Raw genomic sequence first — 21,567 nt, forward strand, 5'->3', positions numbered from 1 at the left:
TGTTGTAAAAGTGCTTAATGAATAATGAATCAAAGAGGCGTAATGCATGCCAGAGGTTGTAAAAACGACATTAGTATTGTATTAGAGTCCACGGAGGACTGACGATATCACTTTACTACACGGTGACGGTGATGAATGCAAAAAAAGCCCAGGACTTGAAAAGATGATCTCAAATCCATTCACATTAAAACGGAATTTGGTTCAGAACAGTTGAATATTTGCTGCCCAAATCCTGTCCACTGCAGAAGTGTGTCCTTGTTTGACCTTTACAATATATGACATTTGTTTGTGTCCCCAAGCTCAGTTTATATAACGCTTTCCTTCCTAATCGATTGGGTGCAGTGATGTGTCGCTTCGGCTTGAGTTACACTACATGGTTCATGTGAGGCCATTTTTATTGTCTTCCTCTCATGTGACAGAATCTAAATAAAAACACCCGCAGAGAATTAAAAACCATTAAATAAGGTTTAAATGGTGCATTGGAGGTACATAGACCGTTAGGTAACTAAAATGCTAATAATACTGATACTGACGTTAACGCCCCTCTGGTTTGCCACGCGCTTCGTATTAAAGAGTGAAAGACGTAACAGGAAGTGTTGATTGTGTAATTATTACATGTTAGAAGGTTGATACCTTTAACAGAGCTGTCAAAAATAATTATGCAAAAATTTGTATCGTAATTAACGAATGCGGACCACATCAAACCACCCCTCTCTGTGATGACGACATACAGTATCGAGGCACAGTGGAGTGTCACTGCACAGCCACAGATAGTCTGATGCTCTTTGCTAACTTGACCTGACACACCAACAGCAGCGCAATTCCAACACCATGTATGTACAGTATCTTCAACTCACAAACACATCTATAGTCCCTCCTCGGAACGACACTTCTTCTTCACAGTGTTGCATTTGCGGACACTTTGAAAATCCAAACACAAGACAAAGAACAACATGTTTGGAACGCAAACCGGCAGCCCCGCATGGCTCCTGACAACACGCAGGCAGGCTAATTGTGAGTAGAAGTTAACATTGGATATGTATCATTTGAAAATCCATGGGAGTAAAAATATTGGCTAAAAAGCAAGGCCTCTCCAAATGTTTTTGGATGCAGATAATGTTTGAAAAGTTTTGGTCCTTCCCCCTCAGACTGCTGAACTTTTAATAACCGTTAATGCGAGTGATTAAGTCATCAGCTGAGTCCCACTTGGAAGAATCTGTGAGCCTCACACAAACCCAACTGATGTAATCCAACAGCTAATAGGCGACATAAATGAAATGGATTCAAGATCTGACATTTAATGTGGTTTGGCAAATGCCTCTCAAAGTGGTCTGTGGAGGTCCAGAGTAGTGACAAGGGCTAATCGCTCTGAGGGAAGGCGATATGATCACTGATGGAAAAGCCTGAGAGGTCGAGGATGTCTTATGGAGATAAAATATGGGAGTATCAGGTGGCCTGTCAGGGGTTTGGCTAAGGATAATTATGTATGTGGGCAGCTGGGAAGCTTTTATATATACACACACCAATACTTGTGTGTGTTGGCTTTGATTGAGTTATAAGGGCCGCAGCACATGCGCACAGTCTGTTTGCTTAAGACGCCATCTCCCGGTATCTGCACTTGTCATCGCCGTCTGTCCTCACCTGCTGAAGTCCTTCTCGGTCTCCAGCTCCTCTTCTCCGTGGCCCAGACGCAGAAGGTGGCGCTCGTCAATGTCGAGGGCCATGATCTTTTCAAACAGCTGGTTCAAGGCCTGGTGGGGAAGGAAGTAAAGCAGGGAAGATGAGATGCGGTTGGCAACAACGGCAACCTCTTTTTCAAGGCCGAACCTGATTTGAGTGTGTGACAATGAGGGTCCTCTGCTCTGGAAAGTTATGGTAGATGTTTGAAATGATCTGAACAGCCACATCGGTCTTGCCGGTACCTGGTGGTCCGACAACCTGAATGACAGAGCAGAAGCGTGAGCAGGAAGTAACAAAGAAAATGGCAAAATGGCCGTAAGAAATTATGCATTTGAGCAACATTTTGTGAACCCTCGCACAACTTATCTAAGGGATTAACTCAAAATGTGTGTATTGTTTTTTTTTTGGAATTTGTGTTGCCATTATGTCACAGAAGGAAATCATCATGCCATAAAGGAAATGTGTGATGCATAACCACAGAACCGGAAATACAAATAGAACTCAAAGTGGTCAAAGTGTCTGTCCTGGCTGATCAGCCCAATATGGCTAAGGCTAAAACATGTTAACAAAAGAGAGTAGAAGCCAAGTCAGCCATGTTTCATCACAATCATCATCAGCGTCATGGTGTGTTATTAAGATTTAATATAGTAACTTCTGCCGCTTAAGAATGATAAAAGTTGAATGCACTTTTAGTTTTATTGTACAATAGTTCAGTTTTTGTAGTACTTGTATGACAGTTTAAAGTGATAAAGCGGTCCACTCCCATATAAGCCAAAGGAGGCATCAGCCTCCTTTGAGCCACATCAGCATAAAATCTTTATATCAGCAGGGAGGCGGTACAACATGTTTACAAAAAAAGAAATCTTAACATCTCAGGTGAGTAATTTCTGCTCGGAAATAATGAGCGTAATTTGGCATCGATGAATAAATCAACATGCAATCAGCCGACAAGAAAGCAAAAGCTGGCAGGCAGACTAAGAGGTGGCTGTAGTGTGTTTGCTGGGACGTATTTTCCATCTGCCAAGCTGGAAGGTGAGAAGGGGTGAGTTTCATGGTGTTTGCTCGCCTTGTTTACTCCTAAAACCACAACCCCGCCCCATCTTGTGCAATCATACTACCAGCAACGAAATAGTATGCTTGAAAGACAGAAGTAGGAGGCTCCACACGATGTTGGCTCTTTCTGAGTTTCCACAAGAGCCATTTTGTTCGATTTTTTGGGGGGGGGGGGGTAAACAGGCAGCAACTCACAATCAAACGGTAAATATGAAGCACTTACCATGGTGAGGCCTGGCTGCATGCCGGCTCGGATGGCTTCGATCTGAGTAGGCGTGAAGTGAATTGTATTCCTGGAAGCATGTTATTAAGGCAGGTAATTAGTCATCAGTACCTTCATGACAGTATAAACCAATTTAGGTTCATTTTAGAGAATCTGATTCAGGCCAGCATGGAGCAAATGAACCAAGTAGAACGTGGACGTTGAACGTAAAAGATCATAAACCAGCCCATGGCAAAATAACAAACCCACAACTGATATAAACATGTGTATTATTGACACACAGCAGATCAACATTTGCAATAAAAGTGACTGTTGTAATTACTACATTAGATTCAGCTCCAGAACCCTCTCTTCAGCTGCAATTGTTCACTGACACAAACCAGGTTTAAGACCTAAATATACCTCACATGCTTATTAAACACATTTAAAGTATAAAGTGTGTAGGCACTGTACACTGAACGACGAACAGATGGAATCGGCTACTGCCTGATGAAGAGGACAGCTCAAGCTAAAGGGCTAGCCTCAAGGCAAATGTGACACCGAGAGTGACAACAAAAGGAAGAGATAGTGAAGGATGAGTGTGTCATGAAGAAATTATGAGGCTTACAATTGTGATGCTCAAGACGACGACTTTAGCCGTTTTAGTTCCCAGGAGGAGAATGAGGATGACCATGAATGACTTTTCTGGATAGGCTTCTGTTTAACTAGCCATATTACTAGCACTGAAAACTTTGTGTACTAAATATCCCATGTTACTACGTGAATACCTGCGGCTTACAGACAGGTATACAACATGTTTAAATTTAAAATCTCTTTAAATTTAGTGGGTGTGGCTTACATACTAGAAATTATGGTACATTTGTGGCCATAAATCTGCTAATTTGCAGGGCTGTGAATGCTGAATGTGCAACTTACTATTGGTGCTTTTCTATTAGCAACAAACTTGACAAAAAAATTGTTAACATTTGAGGGTACAGGGCTATGAATAAAACAATACACCCACATTTTCCTTTTCTTTTTGCCCATAGTCTCCTCTTTATGCCATGATGTAAATACAAGAGACCAACGCCCTCCATTATCTCCACCAGTGTCTCACTCTGACCGATACTACTTTGAAGTGAAAAAACAATCCGAGGTAGCCGAAATGAGTGGATCTCTCACCTTTTGGGCTGGTTGTAGGGATAGGGCCCACGGTTGGGTGTGACATAGGGCTCAACAATCAAGGTTGCGTCCTCATCCTCTTGTTTGTCCTTGCCTTCTTCATCAGCCTTCCTCTTCTTCCCTTTTTCGGCTTGTTTAGCCATTGGAAACTTTATTCTAGTAAAGCAAAAGAGATGTTAGACCACGCGCATGGTATCTTTTAGCTTGATTAACATATTCAAATATACATCACTTTGTCCTGTCATTTATCTTTCTCTTCATTAAATACAGTAAAATTTGGCACATTTCACACAGTTGCTGAAGCTTATCCTCACAAGGGTTGCGGGGGTGCCGGAGCCTATCCCAGCTGTCTTCGGGCGAGAGGCGGGGTACACCCTGGACTGGTGACCAGCCAATCACAGGGCACATATAGACAAACAACCATTCACACTCACATTCATACCTATGGACAATTTGGAGTCGCCAATTAACCTAGCATGTTTTTGGAATGTGAGAGGAAATCGGAGGCTAATGTGATTAATCATGATTAATTAATTCACAAAACAGATTAATCAGATTAAAAGTTTTCAATAACTTAACAGCCCTACAAAACAGCACAATGGGGGGAGCAAAGAAGTTGATAATACCTCTTCCACCCATATCACAAAGCTGTTTTTTTTTCTCAAAATTCTTAACCTATCTACAAAATATTTAAGTGGCCCCAGCATCTTTGCAAACACTCCTGGCTTAGCATAATTAATTTTAGCATCTTTAATTTCATTTTTATGAATGTGGCCCTCGCCGGAAAAAGTTTAGATGCACCTTTTTATTTTTAAGTAATCATTAAAATTTCATCTGACATTTTCCGTTCACCTGAAAGGCGGGACCTGCAGTTCAGGTTTCTCCTCTTTGACCTTTACGGCCAAACCTGGAAAACAGGAGCGCAGGTGTTCCAAGGACAGAAAGGTGTCGTTGAAGTCCAGCGTGGAGATCTGATTGGGCATTTTGGAGTAGTGGGCACTGCCTGGGTCGCCGTAGCCGAGGATGATGTCATGCAGCCAGTCTGGGACGACGCACTCCGTGTTCATCAGGTTACGGATGGTCTCGAGAACGGCCTGGAATGTACAACACAATGGATGGATGGATAGACAGATAGAAATAAAATGATAGAAACAGAACTGAATGTGTAATTGGAGGGTTTCATGTTTTCACATCCCACAGGAGGAGCTGCTTTGACGGGGACAGCGGGAAACTTGTACATCTATCAATTATATTTTAATGAGCTTCAAAGTGCCTAACTCACTGTGCATCAATCACTGGGTGGGGAACATGCTTGCTTTTATCTGAACTAAACATCAAAGCTGTAGAAGAATGTTCCTCTGAATACCCATCAGCTCCTATGCTTCTCTGCGAAAACATCTGTCGCTTCTCAGTCTGGGAAAAGACGTATTTGTATGCGCGTTGCATTCAAAATAGCCGATTTGACAAAGCCCTGTTGAGTAGCTCAAGCAAATGTCAACAGCATGGAAAAGAACAGAGGAGACGTGGGATTTGACACACTCTGCTTGGTTTTAACTTAATTTGACCCGCATAAAAACATCATCAGTGAAACTATTAGCAGGACTGCTTTTAACCTTAATAGTCTTTCTTCCCTACACTCAATGTTGCTGTGAGAGAAAGGAATCCCATTAGCTTCTGCTGACAAGCATGTCTCGATGGGCCGTAATCTCAGACTTGCCCTGGCCCTAACCTTTCAGCTACAATACCCAAGTAAAGAAGTGCCAACAGGGGTACAAACCTTGAAATTGTTCTCCTTTGGTTTGCGCCTCATGATGATGTTGAATGTTTCGTACGGGTCCTCAGTGCCGGCCTGAATGCTGCTGGTCATGTCCTGTTGGTACTGGTTGGGGTCCAACCAGACACGGAATGTTCTGGAGTCTCCTCGCAGCTTGGGTTTTGGTTCGGGACCTACGAAGGTACATATGTTAGAGGGCTTGCTGAAGATTGACACATCTGTCACAACACAATAATGAATTGCCTGTTTCGGAATGTTATCCAAGATGAGACTGAGGGCAGCAAAATGGAGACTGTGGGACATAACACTTAAGGGGCATCCACATACTTTTTTTGTTCGTAGCCGTGTGTGACATTAAATATGCTAAGTTGAGAATGGGGAGAACGTGGGCCTTCTCTTTTGAAATTTCAGACATGACACAAAGCGCAGCCAGAAAACAGAAGGCCGGCGCAAATTGGACACTGTAAGTAAAATGGTAGACAAATCTGATAAGGGTTTGAGTTGCCTAAATGATACAGGATCGCCTGTAATAATGCCAGTTAAGGGGAGAGGAAGATTGTAAATATGTTTTCTATGCCATAACTATGAAAATATTCATTCAATTTCTCAATACCGAATCCCAGTTCACTGAAATCCATTTATCGCGGTTGGGCCTGGAACCAATTAACCGTGATGTATGAGAGCCAATGAACAAGCATCAATACTCAGTCAAATAATGGCGGCGGTAGTTCTTTCAAAACAACTCTCCCAGGCTCATTTTCCTGCAGTGCTCTGCCTTTTTTAGGATGAGGAATGTGGATGCGAGGCTGACAGGCGTCCACGGAGAGAGGGGCTGTGAGGTGCACCAAGGGCAGCTCACTGATGGATGTCTGCAGAGATTCATGTGTGGCGCATTGAGGGCACGAGGGGGAAGAGAGGAGAGTGACACTCAATCCGCTTGACCTCTGTTGTGTGTTTGCACGTCGATGTGTGTGTGGGGCTGTGCTGGGATTGTCAAATCCTCCTGGCTAAAAAAAAAAAAAGTGTGGCGATAGCTTAGGGGTGTAAGCGATACCATCGACGCGTAGGAAAACAATTTGGACAGCTGGGCTAGGATGTGAGAGCGGTCAGTGTACTAAGCTATCACGGTGGCTTTGTATAAACACTTTGTATCCTCACAATCTCATGTGATCACAATACAAGAGCTATGTCAAAAAACGGATGCCTTCACAATGCTGGGTTTTGATTGGCACTGTCAGAGAGGCATTAGTTTAACAATATGTTTATTATTGTGGTTATAGTTTGCGGTGGTGGAAGAGAACAGCAGTGCAGTCATAGTATACCACTGGATCTGAAGTGTACCTCATGTTGTGGTCCAGTAAGTGTATTTTTGCAGACACCATTGTGTATTATCCATGGTAGCATTATAAACCGAGAAGGATATCTTAACCGTCCTTGCCTCTGTGTGAACCTTCTTGTCCTGTCTGTCACTCCGCCTCAAGACATAAAGCAGTACTCAGCGCCGTTGTTTATTCTGTTGTCATGACTCCAAGAGTGACTGACGTCTTGTCACGGTTCCAGTGGCTCGCATCTCAAAGCGGGAGAGAGGCAGCCAGAGACATTCACGTGAGCCCAGCGGAGCTGACAACTCACACCGCAAGCACCGTTACCCCCATCGTTGGGGGAGGGTGGGTGGCGGTCTAACTCGTAACAATCTTAGTCTGCTCCAAGTGAGCCTTTGAACCATTGTAATCAGCCGGTATCTTCAAATATTCAGTGAAATGCTGCAGGTCCATCAATTTTATGAAAACATTTGCCCAAAAAAAGTGATTTAAAAAAATGAACCACAAGCATAACCGTATTTAAGCTAGTAGCAAAGGAAGGAAGAGCTTTTTCTTTGGCTTTTTTTTTGCAAAAAATACAGCATTCCAAAGCAGAATCAGCTCAAAGGTCACAAGGAAAGTCAGACTTCAACAATGCCCCAATACTTTTTTAAAAACATTTACCACTAACAGCAGTTACTGTAATTTCGGGCGTACAGTCACCCCTCGTTTATCGCGGTGAAGTCGCTCCAGACCCACGAGGCGCATCAAGCCACCGCACTTTGTCACTTACTATTACGACTGAATATGTTTACTATTTTTGTTGTTTTTACCGATAGTAGTGGTTAACTTGTTTTTACACTTGTATGGTAATTACAAACATGAGTGAGGGGCCTCAAATGCTTTCAAATAAAACTAACACTGACTTATTTAATGTTAAAAATGTATATATATAGATAATTTTAATATTGATGGTTCACTTTTTAGACTTAAAAAATGCCTGTTTCGTTAATAAAGATATAAAGATGGCCACAGTTTGACCCTGGAACAGATTCCAATTTCTATTATAGCCTACAGAGGGGAAAAAAACTTTGAATCTTAAATCATCAATGCAAATGTGAGAAATATTTTTTTCTGAAGTGGTGGTTAGCGCTTAGGCCACACAGCTAGGAGAGTTCGATTCCACCCTCGGGCATTTCTGTGTGGAGTTTGCATGCATGGGTTTTCTCCGGGTACTCTGGTTTCCTCCCACATTCCAAAAACATGCTAGGTTAATTGGCCACTCCAAATTGTCCATAGGTATGAATGTGAGTGTGAATGGTTGTTTGTCTATATGTGTCCTGTGATTGGCTGGCGACCCGTCCAGGGTGTACCCCGCCTCTCGCCCGAAGACAGCTGGGATAGGCTCCAGCACCCCCGCAATCCGAATGAGGATAAGCGGTAGAAAATGAATGAATGAATATATACAGATAGATGGCTGTGGTTCTGGAGGACAAGCACATTCAAGGTTCATCCATGCGGGTACAACATGCACAGCTAAATTAAATGAATTGAAAGTTGCCATGGGTACGAGGGGGCAGGGCCCACAACTCTCAAGTGTTGTCGCCGTCGACCTCAGGTTAATGTAATGTTAATGCGAATAGGTCAGGTCATTACTGTGGCTGTCACCATGACAACGCGGCTGTGACCCTCTCCCAAGGATCAGCTGGTGGTTATGACTGGGATGATGGGAGGATGGATGTAATGTGTCATTGCGTGTTTGGGATGTGTGTGTGGGCGGGTGCACTTGTGAGTAGTACCTTCCTCAATGACACGTCCCTTGTCATCCAGCATGCCCTGCACCTCGCAGCCTCGCACGTACACCAGCCCGGCCTGCTCCACAAAGGACTGGCGGCGGTCGAATCTTGTGCCGTAGGCCAGGTTGGGCCGCACCGTGATCAGAAAGCAAACATCGTGCTTACGCAGCCCTGCAATGTGTATGGTGGGTATGAGAGTCAAGACGGAGGATAGACAAGGATTGACAGAAAGGTGGACACGGAGTATCAGCGGGGGACACATCAGTGGCGTTGGGATGGGATAGGAGCTGGGCATTGGGGGAGAAACTGTCCTGTCAGCATGAGCCCTGATCTTTAAAACATGAAGTTCTAATTATAGAGGATGGTGGAAGATAGGAAGTGATACTTAATTCTGCCTTGAAATTTGAGGAAATGGATTATTAAAAAAGGTCTCTCTGCAAGAGATAGGAATGTTAAGTATTCTGCAATGTGTTAGGTGGCTGCACCATAAGACAACTCGTAAAGATGTCATAGAAAAGTCATGAAAACAAATTGTCTTATACAAATTATAACTATTTTAATTTTATATATGTTAAATTTTAGATTTTTATAACACTCAATTACAAAAGTATATCTACTGTACCACACTTGGCTGTAATATTCATATTGTATTACCAAAAATGATATATTATTAAATAATAATAATTATACATTAATATTAATGTAGAACAGTCACCCTTCCAACATCGCTCCCTCACTCTATCGCGGTTTTCTAGGAGGCTAACTAGTAAGCTCTGTAGCATGCTATGCTAAAGCGGTGGCCGTTTCTTGTGTAAATGCAGTGATCCCATAGCATGCCTAAACAAAGAATAATAGGGGTGTAAAGGCGGCTTTAGGGGTGTTATTTCATGTCTCCAGGGCTGTAAAAACAATGGTACATATTTAGAAAGTTTAAAAATGGTTTTCTATGCTATAACTACAAAAATATTCAATTTATTAATATTGAATCCTACTTCATGGAAATTCACTCATCGTGTTTTGGCCTGGAACCAATTTTCAGCGATAAACGAGGGTGACTGCATTTGAATTGAATGAAGACTAGCAATAGTTTATAACAGTACTCTTAAATTGGTTCTCTTGAGATCGTGTAGCCATGTCCAATGTTGTGACCAGTTATCAGGGCTACCTTTGCAAGCAATGGTGTTATTCACCATTGCTTGCATGTTGTCAGCGGTTCACGTGTCAAGCACTTGAGCACTTGTAGTTAAGGCGACACAGAGGTGGCAAACAATCAGGTCAGTTTTAGCTCTTGGTGTTGTCACGCTGGCGTGCGTCGTTACCTTCCCACTCCTGCTTGATATGATCTTGCACGTTGAGGTGAACCGTGACGTCAGCTCGGACACGTGCAGGCCAGCTCTCGCCGATGTTGGGTTTTGCCACCTCCACGATGGAGAAGGCGGTGATGGTCTGAGCCATCCTGGCCCAGCCTCCGAACACCACTCCGCCATACTCAGATTGCCTGTGTGTGTGTGGTGGTGGGGTGGGGGAATGAGAAAGGGAGGAAAGAGGTGTGACAAGCGCCGTGGGCCGTTGTCAGCTTGAAATGAGTTGGATTTGGGGCAGCCGCATGGCACCGCCGCCGACTTATTTACTTTTCAGAGCAACAACAAGTAAAAAGTTGCTACACCACTTGACATAATGGGAGCACTTATTATGTTAAGCAATGGGTTTCCAAATGTGGTGTCGCAAATGTCACAGTCTTTGAATTAAATATCATCAATGTGCCGTGCCGTGCGCCACGAGAGGCGGAGGGGAGATAAGGATCTTCATTCATAAAAGTTAAAAAGACTTAAGTGAGCGTGCTCTTGCTCAATTAATGGGACAAATGACTTGACGCTACAGTTGGAGGGGGGGGGGGGCAATCACAAGGACCGAGGACAACTTACCATGGTTTCATACGCCACACCACGTCTTCTATATCCTGTCTAATCTCGTAGGTCGACTCCAGGCGGAACAGGTTGAAGTTCCTCAGCAGGTAGTCGTGGAGGGTGAGAAACTGGAGGTTAAGTTTTGGGAGCGCAAGGCAGCCTGAAAAGATAACACATGACAGATATAAGGTATTAGTTTTATAGACTGTACCGAAAATAATATACAGTAATCCCTGAATTATTGCAGTTCCAGAGCTGACAGTGATAAGTGAAGTAGTGTAGGATTCCTTATTTACCTGTATAAATCTAATATTTTCATAGTTAGAGCATGGTAAACCTGTTTACAGCCTTCTAAATATGGTATAATATTTTAGAGCCCTTTAACACAGAAATTTGACTCGCACTTGTGTGTGTTGCTATAAATGTTTTCACTAGGGTCAGAGCCGGCCCAAGGCATAAGCGAACTAAGAGGTCCCCATGGAGGCCTGGGTCGGCCCTGCCGAGGGTGGTGGGCTAACATGAAGTCACGTCAGGGATTAAGCGTTGCGTTTTAGTTTGGCATGTTTTACGGCCAAGAACAGAAGTCATGTTTATATTAGGGATTTTTGTATTTTACTTCTTTTTTTTTTTGCATTTTACTTCATTTAATGATTCATTTAGGAAAAAAATATGTACAATTTGCTTAAGTACTAATAATAGGCTGTATTCAACCACAAAACAGCATGATTTATTAATTTATATATTTGTGAAAAACCGTTATTGGGTGAACATTGAGTGATACATTTAGTTCATTGTGCACCTTCTCCAGAGAAGTACTCTGTGGGGACGATGTTTTCATCCCAGATGATCTTCTCGGTTGGATAAAGGGGCATTTGGTTCAGTTGCTCGATCTGAGAGATTCTGCGCTCATGACGGGACACCTGGAGGAGTGGACAAAGAGTTTTGTAATAACACGTGTTTTAAACAATTTGAAATCACATTAAACAGGAGCCTCGGCAGTGAGCGGAGGAACCATAACAACCTGGCATGCCCTCCTAATGCTGGCCACATACTGTTTGGGGGCGTCGTTCCATTCAACAAGGAGTCGTCGCACATCAGCCAATATCAGCTTTTTGGTCACGCTAGTATGAATATCCCGACCAAACCGATCTAATAAGTTGGGTTAAGGAATGCCATCCAACAGCAGTGTGTGACCACCGCATTTGTTGAGGATCACCGAATGTTGAGTTTTAATTTTATAATTTCAGAACCGTCACCGACACTTGTATGACAGTGAATTTTAATACGTTTATGACCGAACAATTTTTTCCTCTTTCCAGTCGAGAACACCGATTCAAAACGAAACCAATTCAGAGGCTGACTAGTGTCCCAATACCGACTGTGATTAGAGAGTCCACTGTCCTTCCAACCCTCGAGTGGGCATCATGACAGTAAATCCCATCGTCTCGCATAGAAAACCTGAGCCTTCTTGACATGAAATAACACCCCTCTTGTCACTTTTACACCCGGAAAAACACAATACAGTCGACATAATAAGAGAAAATAAGCCATTTAAGACATAAATGCTTGTGTATTTTGCTGTATTTGTGTTCTGGTGGTAGGGAAGGTAGGTTAAGTTTTGTTAAACAAAGCCTTTTGTTCCAGTCAACAGGCCAATCAATTCTGGTGCTTGTGTGTCCTACATTTACATTACTGACACCAAGTGACCAGTGTAGAATATTATTGAGCCATATTAAACCACAAAACAGCAAGAGATATGTATATATTGTTGAAAAACCATGATAAGAGTGACGTTCAAAGGGATGGCTGTATATGAATTAGAAGATAAGTAGGAGAACAGTGTATGTATGGAGGCTGAACTTACCAGCAGTTCCAGAAGAACTTTCTTCTCACGGGTGGTGTCTTGGCCGTCAGGCAACTCAGGTAGCAGACACAGGTAAGATGCCACCCGGTGGAGTGTATTTGGGCTAGGGAGAAAACACCTTAGAGTAAATACATATTTCAGATAGACTAAGGACTAATTGACTGGCATGTGACTTGTAAGGGTTTCTCCAACAGTGATGCTGCAGTAGGCATGACGATCGACAGCCCAATTATTTTGTGCTTGTTAGCACTTGCAACTGGAAGCAAGTGCAACCCTTCCCTTCTGTTTGCTTTGACACTCCTGCTCCGTCAGCACCCGTGCATTAAAGGGCTGGCCCGCATTGATGCGACAGGATTATGAAAATCAAAGTCTCTGCAAGCTGAGGCGTGGCTCTCCGCACCGAGTCTTAATCAGGTTGACACACTGTGACACAGGGTTTGTTGCTACATGAAGCGAAGGCAGGCTGTGGACACAGCAATGACAAGCTCTGGACAGCCACACGTGGCCCGTATCCACACGTACCCATGATTGAGCGACAGAGCAGCCATTGTGCCAGTGTTGCACTTCAGTGGCCGGTGGATGACCTGGCACAGCTCATGTGGGCATCCCTCAGCCCTTAGCAACAAGATAAGAGTGTCACAACATCTCTCTGGGCAGAGGGGGTGTTGGAGATGACTGGACCAGCTGAGCCACTGGCAAATGTGCTGGAACTAGTCCACCGCAACTTTCTATCGCCTGGGGGACTGCCTTGACCCTAACTGTTATGGGGTAAACTAACGACTTTATGAAAATATTCTTCTGCACTTTAAACCTTGCAGCATCAGTCGGAATGGGACACGCTAACAATCAAAGCGAAGGCTCTCCTGTTTGTCTATTCAACATGCGAATGAACGCAGTGAATGTGAACAAAGCGAAACTCTGGACAAAAATATCATTTTTTTGCAATACACTTGCATTGCACGTCAACAACTTGATGCACAACCTTTGATGATGTATTAAAATAATTTATTCACCTAAAATGACACTCTGCACGCTTCATGCCACTGTCAGAAGTGTCTATTTTTAGGCAAAGCTATGGCAATAATACTCGGGTTTGTGTGTTTTGGGGAATTAGAGGATAAATTCAGAGCGACGGGTGACTGGGAGCTTAGTAAAGAGCAGCAGGAATAAAGTGGCATTAGAATTTGAGTTGCTTGGATGGGGGGGGGGGTTGCCTCGTTAAATCTGATACTGGATATTTTCAGAGGGAATTACTCCAGGAGCTCTTCGGGTGACAGCTACGGAGTGAGGAACAATGGCGCTCCAAGGAGCTTGTGGATATAAACGTGGAATGAATCAGCAGGAGCATTAACCTGATTCAGCAGTGCTCGGCTCACAGAAACACAAGCGTGATGGTTCGAGCCTTTAGTAGAAAGGAGAGGATGATAAATGTAAATTTGATGTTATGTAAGGTTAGGTTAAACATTTTTGCTGACCAAGAAAAATATTTTTAATATTTGCAATGGAGAGATTTACTGTTCTATTTAATGCAAAATTTAATCGTTAAATTAACTATTAACAGCTGAATGTTAGTCACAACAGTGTGGCCCGCCACAAATAAATTTGGACTGCCACAAACAGATTTGGCTAGTTTGTTTATAAGATTTGACACTACCTGTTCACCCTAACCACCGTAGCCTAAAGGACATATAATAATTGGAATGTCTGCGTACCATGCCGTTGCAACCCCGTACAGTAGATGGCACCATGACACCGCTGCTTAACACATTTTCAGGATTCCTATGAATTTCTGTTCCGATTAAATAAATCCCAAGTTTGATCCAATTGTAGAATTATTGCAGTTTCTGTTTGGACTGCTTGGATCGTTGAACTCCAATGAAAAAAAGCGTCTTGTGTGTGATCATCGCAGCTAACGAGTGACACCGGGAACATCGAGTGGAGGTAGAATTGCAAGGTTTATAGTGTGTCTTTCTTCATAATGTGTGCAAAAAAAAATACAACAATCACCTACGACAGGGGTCGACAACCCGCAGCTCTGTCAATGAATGCAGATGTAGATGCAGATGCAATGTAGACAGAGTTCTGACTGCTGATTGGATGAGGACGGAAGGGGGAGGTAGGCTAGTGTATGCAGTGAGTGTGAGTGGGGAGAAAAACATATTGAGGTAATTTTGAATTGCATCTGAAGCAAATTACTGCACAGTCAAATAAAACTATGTAATTAACAAGAAGCACACTGTAGCTATGTGTTCGGAGCCCGAGGTAGTGAATCCGGGAGAGGCAGATAGTGTGCCGCGGGAGCTGACATTGCATGTGCATTGACCGATTGTGACTGCTGTGAGGTGGGGCGGACCTCTCGGCAACAGCCACAGAATACGTACTTTCAATTTTCATTCGCACAAATACTAGTCCCCACATTTGTCACTAGTCGCTTTTGGGAAAATAACTCACCAAGAGTGTTTGGAAAGTCGCCAGATGGAGTGAGAAAATTTGGTGCCAAGTTGGCAACACCGGGCTGCACATGAGATTTGAAAAGAGGATGAAGCAGTTCACATGAGGGGAATAAATCAAAGAATCGTTCATAAAAATATCAGAGCATCTATTGTCCGAATTTTACATTTAAAGAAATGATTCCAAAACCTCTCTCTGCAAATCCAGTCAAGGATAGGACAAATACAATGGTTATTGATGACAATTCTGTGCAGTCTCTATTCAGCCTGCACGTAGGTGAACTAATCTTGTTTTGTAGCAGGTAACGGTTTCAAAAAAAGATGACAACTTCTACAAATGTATTGCCTGCGTAATGCTTTGCTGCTTCAGGCTTTTGAAAGGCTGGACTCGTGCGCGATGAAGAGGATAGCTCAAGGTAAAGGGCTAATTTGTCTTGAGATAAAAGTGACACTGAGAGGGACACCAAAATAGAGAGAAACTAACTAACTAATGTGAGGCAAAGGAATTTTCATTTTGATTCTGAAGAAGATGACTTTAGTGTTGTCATTTCTCAGGAGGATGAAGATGGGGATGAATGACTTTTCTGGTAGACTACTGTTCCAACCACTACTCTGCACTCTTTAACTATCTATGTTCTTTAATCAAATTTTTGTAGAAATCTTTCTGTGTACTAAATACCAGGGATTAGCCGTATACTCAAGTATCTGTTACAGATAATGCATTTTTGCCAGATACAAGAAACGAGTACATTTCGTCATCATCCCTGTGTGTGTGTTTAAAAAAAATGCTCATTATGTATTCATTCTTCTTGCTCTGTGATTGGCCAGTCACACACAGTGACCGCCTCTCCCTAGATGGACTCTGGAAGCAGAGGTTAAAGAGGACTGGGCTGCGTCTCATTCGACAAGTTAGAAACGGCTTGTGTTCAGTTGGTCACACTGCCGCTACTTTATTAGGTTTTGTTCAGCTTGCCTCCATTTCGGTTTGTATCTAAAGTTACTTGGTAAACTCGTCTCATAACGTATGCGGGCTTGTGTGATGTCAGTCACTTATGCATCAGGGGTAGCATGAGCGCTTTCTTCCTTGAAATGTATTTTTGTCTTATCCCTGAAGTCATCATAAAACAGGCGTGCTACCTACAATATAACAATTTGGTTCATTTTCAGTTTCACACAGACTGTGGTAACATTAACCGATTGACTGTTTTTTTTTCCGGCTGCTGAGATAGTCACTTTGAAAAATTTTATCTTTTAGAAAACAACGGAGGTAAGAGTCGTGAGAGCATGAATATTTTTTCCAATTTAAGGTTCCATTTTCCATACTATCAATCAGACGGCTGAAAAAGCTACCTACTACCATATTGTAACGCAAGGGTTCATCACTATAGTGCAGGGGTCTCAAACACGCGGCCCGCGGGACGAATATGGCCCGCAGGACACTAGTTTGAGGCCCCCGCCTTGATATGAAAGTTTAATGTTAGTGTGGCCCGCGCAAGTTTGATATGGATGCTGTATGGTATCATGTACCCAGAAAAAATTATTACGTTTGATTAATGTTCATGTTAAAGGTTAAATAACTGTTAATAGTTATCCTCCCCATCCTCCCCACCTGATGCGGCCCAGTCTCACCCAGACCTGAGCTCCAGTGGCCCCCAAGTCAATTGAGTTTGAGAACACTGCTATAGTGAGATATTATATGTATCATGACGTGTACATTATCTTTAAAATAAAACAAAATTTTAATGAAAAATTTAAAACGAATTAACACTTAAAGCCCAGGGGATGAGACCAGGGTTTCAATTCCACCCTCGGCCATCTCTGTGTGGAGTTTGCATGTTCTCCCCGTGCATGCGTCGGTTTTCTCCGGGTACTCCGGTTTCCTCCCACATTCCAAAAACATGCTAGGTTAATTGGCGACTCCAAATTGTCCATAGGTATGAATGTGAGTGTGAATGGTTGTTTGTCTATATGTGCCCTGTGATTGGCTGGCGACCAGTCCAGGGTGTACCCCGCCTCTCGCCTGATGACAGCTGGGATAGGCTCCAGCACCCCCGCGACCCTCGTGAGGAAAAAGCGGTAGAAAATGAATGAATGAATGAGCCCAGGGGGTGCTTTTTTTCCCACTCACTGGGAAGGTTGTAAGGTACAGGCATGCGTGTGAATGAAACCCCGTAAGTCAACATTCACATCTTGTAATGTTAAATAAGGTGAACAAACCCAAAAACTCAGTTTTACCAGTCACACAAACACTGAGACTGTTTTTTTTTAATCTCCACTCTGGCTGGAGTTTTGCAAAAGCTGGAGGCTAGAGCAGCCAGAGGGAGAAATACATAACCGAATTCCTATGCGACATGCGTTAAGGCCGATTCTCCAAATTAGACAATGTCGCTATCGTTCTGGACTGAACCGTTTGAATTGACATATCGGTGATCATACAAAACGACCGTGTCTGTGTCTGTTCCCTAACAAATAGAATACAATGAGACTGTGGTTGAGCTTCTTGTTGAAATTCTTGTTCGAACATGTTTAACATGCCACAGTGTCCACTACTAAACAATGTCCTCCTTTAAACGTTTAAGCAAGATCACATTCAGCTAACACAGCGAATGAGAGCAATTAAACTACACAAGGATCAATTACGCACGTTTATCAGCTACACAACAATCAGTCACAGCCTTGTTTAGGCGACACGGGAACTTTCCAAGGCCCTTTAAAAACCAGAGTAAGCAATAAGATGTTCACTGTGGCCTGAAATGGCAGAGCAAGCCACACACCAGACAGGTTTATTAACGCCGGTGTGCTTTTTGGCTCTTTGGCAAGCTAATATGACGTGACAAACACAGCTGTTCAAAGAGTTTATTCTACACGCCGCTGCAAATCGATTAAATTAATGAGGCGTGCCTCGCTCTCTGGCTGCTACCAGCTGCTTGTTGGACGGGCCCCCCCACCCCCCTCATTGGCTGCCATTTAGCGGCTGCACTCAGGCGGCAATGGTGCTGGTGCCGTTTATCACTGCAACTTAACGTGGGACTGTGAAAGGTGCAAGTCTGCATGTGTCAGCTGAGGTCACTGTAGTTTTTTTTTTACAGTACATTAAGCACAAATACTCATTTACTTAAAAAAAAGATGTGTTTTTCTTTTACCTGAGGGACCCAAAATGTTTTGTCAAGGATTCCCGAGTGTCCACTGCTGCTACGTTGGACAGAGCAAAGTCATGGAGCTCTGGAAAATGAGCAAAGGCTGCTCTCTGTAAGAAAGAAAGTACATTTATACATTTACACACACATTTTTCATCACACATTTTTATAAATATGACATGCAATAAATATGTCATAATAAACTCTAAAGGTTTCGTCCCCAACTCCTCACTAATTTTCTACATTATTTTGATTCCTTTTTTTTATTTTACAATCCCTAATCACTTTAAAAGTCACTGTTAAAATGTAACTGTGAATGTCAGCTTTACAGAAGCCATGTCCGCTCCACAGTAGGTACATGTTGTGGTAATGACACGAGGCAGTATCAGTCACTGTAAAAGGTCGTCATGATAAATTGCATTCAGGCCTCCATTGCATCGCAAGATCACTATTTTTTATTATTATTATACATTTGGTGAAGACCACGCCCTTATGGTATGTCCCTCATGGAATAAACCAACTATTTAATTGGTGGGCCATGCTGAAACAGAGATACCCATTCTTTATTTGTAGTGGTACGCCACAGATAAATATGACCACCATAGATAGATTTGATTATTTTTTAAACAATCTTCAGTTGCACACAACTGTTTGATAACTATTATAATTATAACAAGAGAGCAGGATTGTTAAGTGACACCTCAAAAAAGTAAGGCGTGATTATGATCAATGATTGATGTATCCCGTGAACACAATAGCCACTTGTAGCTCCGAGCTCGCTGGACGCCGCCAGCCGGACATGTAAACAAAAGCGCCAGAAAGTGAAATGAGATTGGATCACACACTCTGGCATAGACAGGCATAGCATGTGACAAGTTGTCATAACTGACATATACATATACTATGTGTGTATGTATGTATGTATATGTATGTACATATATAGATATTCATTTTACGGGCCATTGTTCATTCTCCCGATAATAAAAAAACAAAGTGAAAGTAGCAGACAGGCGGTTCTGGCGCATGCATAGTAAAACAAAGCGCAGCGAAACTTTTTTTTGTGATATTTTTCATTTTTAACATGTGGCAGCTTTTGTTTTTTGTAATAGCACACCGCCACAATCAATTACATGTATGCATTATACATTATAATTATTACATTATATTATTATATATATTTCAAGACAAATCTTTGCCTTTTGATTAGTTGTTTTTCCCTTTTTCTAATTAATAAATACATGACGCAGGAAACACTTTAAATAAACACATTAAATATAGCGACAATGTCGCTAAAATGCCATCATCTATGTATGAGGTGTGTTATGAAAAAAACGGTGATTAAGGGTGCAGACAAGTCCAAACAACTACATGGGTTGATTTGAAAAAAATCTTAAGTAGAATTGACGAAATGTAAAATGACTACAGTTTCTTCTTGGACATCAACAAGTAGCAAGCAGCTGTTCAACTCTCATGGGAAAAAAATAACCACACGTCACTCGCTGACGCTGTAAAGACCGAGGTAGGTCTTTTTTTTTTTTTTTTAGATTGTCGGGTGTGCATAAAACACTTAATGTGTGCTTCCAATAATGCCTTGCACACTGCTACTTCCATATTACTGTATTATCATTCATATCAGCTATGGCATAGTTTACGGTGTGATTGGGTTCTGGCTGAAAATTTCAAATAGGATGCCACAGTTTCACACTAAGTGAGTCAATGCCGCATTATCATGGTTGTCTTTGGCACCTGCAGAGATGTGATCCTATCATAGTGCAGCGTTGTCATCTCTTTCTGCGTCAGGGCGTTCCCCGTCTGGTCGTTAATCTCAAAGCCTGTGTAGAACTTCAGCATGTCGAGCAACTTTGTGGAAGAGAGGGGACACAAGTGACATCTTCTGTTTATCATTTAGAGTGTGACGAGTGCTGCAGTGTTGCGTTGCCTTGTACCTGGCAGAAGAGATGGCCCTCCTTCTCCCGCTGGGTGAGGCTGGAAAGATGGCAACTGACCATCAAATGCGAGTCATCCAGCACCGTGTTGAACCAACGTCTGGTGGGAAGCAGGGCCTAGATGCATAATAATATGTATTCGTTAGAAATAACAATACATGAGAGTCTGCCATTGCAGCAAAAGAGCAAGTTCCCAGCATCTGGACAACTATTTTATCCCTGATGCTTTCGTATCTTGATAGAAAAACTGGCAGAGACATGCTTGCACTGACGGAAAGACTTTGATTTATTTGCTGGTTGCTGCACAGTAACATGGGAGGAGGGAGTCGGGGAGCTGGGGAGAACAGAAAGCTGTCAAAATGAGATAGCAAGCGCTGCTTTGGTGTGAATAAATCAGCTCAACTTGTTGACGAAGTGACAGCCCAAGCGTAAGGGTGACTCCTGCCCACTAAACAAAAGGGAGTTCAATCTATCAAGACGAAAAGGATGGAAGTAGTGTCCAGGCGAGGGAAAAAAAAAGAAACAACACAAAAGAATACAATATGGAATATTGTGATGCAAAAAAATGAATTGACAAGCTGTGGGTGTATCAAGTGATACCTGAAACCTGAAAGAAGCTCCAACTTTTGCCTTTTATCAAGCAGCAATCTTTGATCAACACAAGCCTGACTGGAGGAATAAAACAGGCACAAAAAAGGCGGTGGATCTTTTCTCCCACTTTTTCTATGCATTTTCAGGCAGGGAGTGAAGTACAGTATAGATTTCAGGCAACGGAAGCTTCTGTAAAAGGAGAGGGCTTTGAAGGACGGGGCTCGTCTCAGGAGACGGCGGGCTAGCTGGCCACCGGCCGATGCCAGGAACAGCGAGGCCGGGCCTGTCAGCAGACAGCCAGATGAAATCTATAGAGCTCCATTGCTTGTAACAGGAGATCTGCACACGCAAGCAGGAGCCCATGGCACATTGTGTCTCTATCTCTGCTAGTCAACTTCAGCTCCAAAATTCAATAATCTGATAATGTTCATAGTCTTGCTGAACTGTGTAAGTCAACATAAAACCAATTGAAAACGTGACAGAAAAGATGAGAAGAAGCTGACCATAACAGAATGGAACTAGATAGGCATTTGAAAAAATGAAATAATAAAATATCACAGTTCACTGGTTCAAATCCCGACTTTGAATTCCCGCAAAGTTGGATTCAGTATTAATAAAGAAAATATTTTCATAGTCAGGACATTGAAAACCTGCTTCTGATTTTCTGAATACAATTTTATTAGA

The 21,567-nt window shown here is 42.6% G+C and overlaps 1 protein-coding gene across 2 annotated transcripts in view; it reads right to left on the bottom strand.

Annotated features, from left to right (window-relative positions):
- The window catches only part of aqr (aquarius intron-binding spliceosomal factor), a 58,234-nt gene that overhangs the window by 28,440 nt on the left and 8,227 nt on the right, over positions 1-21,567 (bottom strand). For both annotated transcript variants that reach the window (XM_078796039.1, XM_078796038.1), the window contains exons 12-25: positions 20,293-20,409; positions 20,093-20,206; positions 18,353-18,456; positions 12,760-12,862; positions 11,695-11,815; positions 10,914-11,055; positions 10,308-10,486; positions 8,992-9,159; positions 5,895-6,064; positions 4,970-5,211; positions 4,118-4,273; positions 2,957-3,026; positions 1,828-1,938; positions 1,642-1,751 (exon numbers count right to left, since the gene is read on the bottom strand). In XM_078796039.1, coding sequence (XP_078652165.1) covers positions 1,642-1,751; positions 1,828-1,938; positions 2,957-3,026; positions 4,118-4,273; positions 4,970-5,211; positions 5,895-6,064; positions 8,992-9,159; positions 10,308-10,486; positions 10,914-11,055; positions 11,695-11,815; positions 12,760-12,862; positions 18,353-18,456; positions 20,093-20,206; positions 20,293-20,409 — 1,907 coding nt within the window. The remainder of the gene's footprint in view (positions 1-1,641; positions 1,752-1,827; positions 1,939-2,956; positions 3,027-4,117; positions 4,274-4,969; positions 5,212-5,894; positions 6,065-8,991; positions 9,160-10,307; positions 10,487-10,913; positions 11,056-11,694; positions 11,816-12,759; positions 12,863-18,352; positions 18,457-20,092; positions 20,207-20,292; positions 20,410-21,567) is intronic.

The sequence above is a fragment of the Doryrhamphus excisus genome, linkage group LG14 (genome assembly GCF_037039965.1).
Source record: "Doryrhamphus excisus strain RoL-2023G ecotype Guam linkage group LG14, RoL_Dexc_Guam_v1.1, whole genome shotgun sequence".
In the NCBI taxonomy this organism is placed as follows: domain Eukaryota; kingdom Metazoa; phylum Chordata; class Actinopteri; order Syngnathiformes; family Syngnathidae; genus Doryrhamphus; species Doryrhamphus excisus.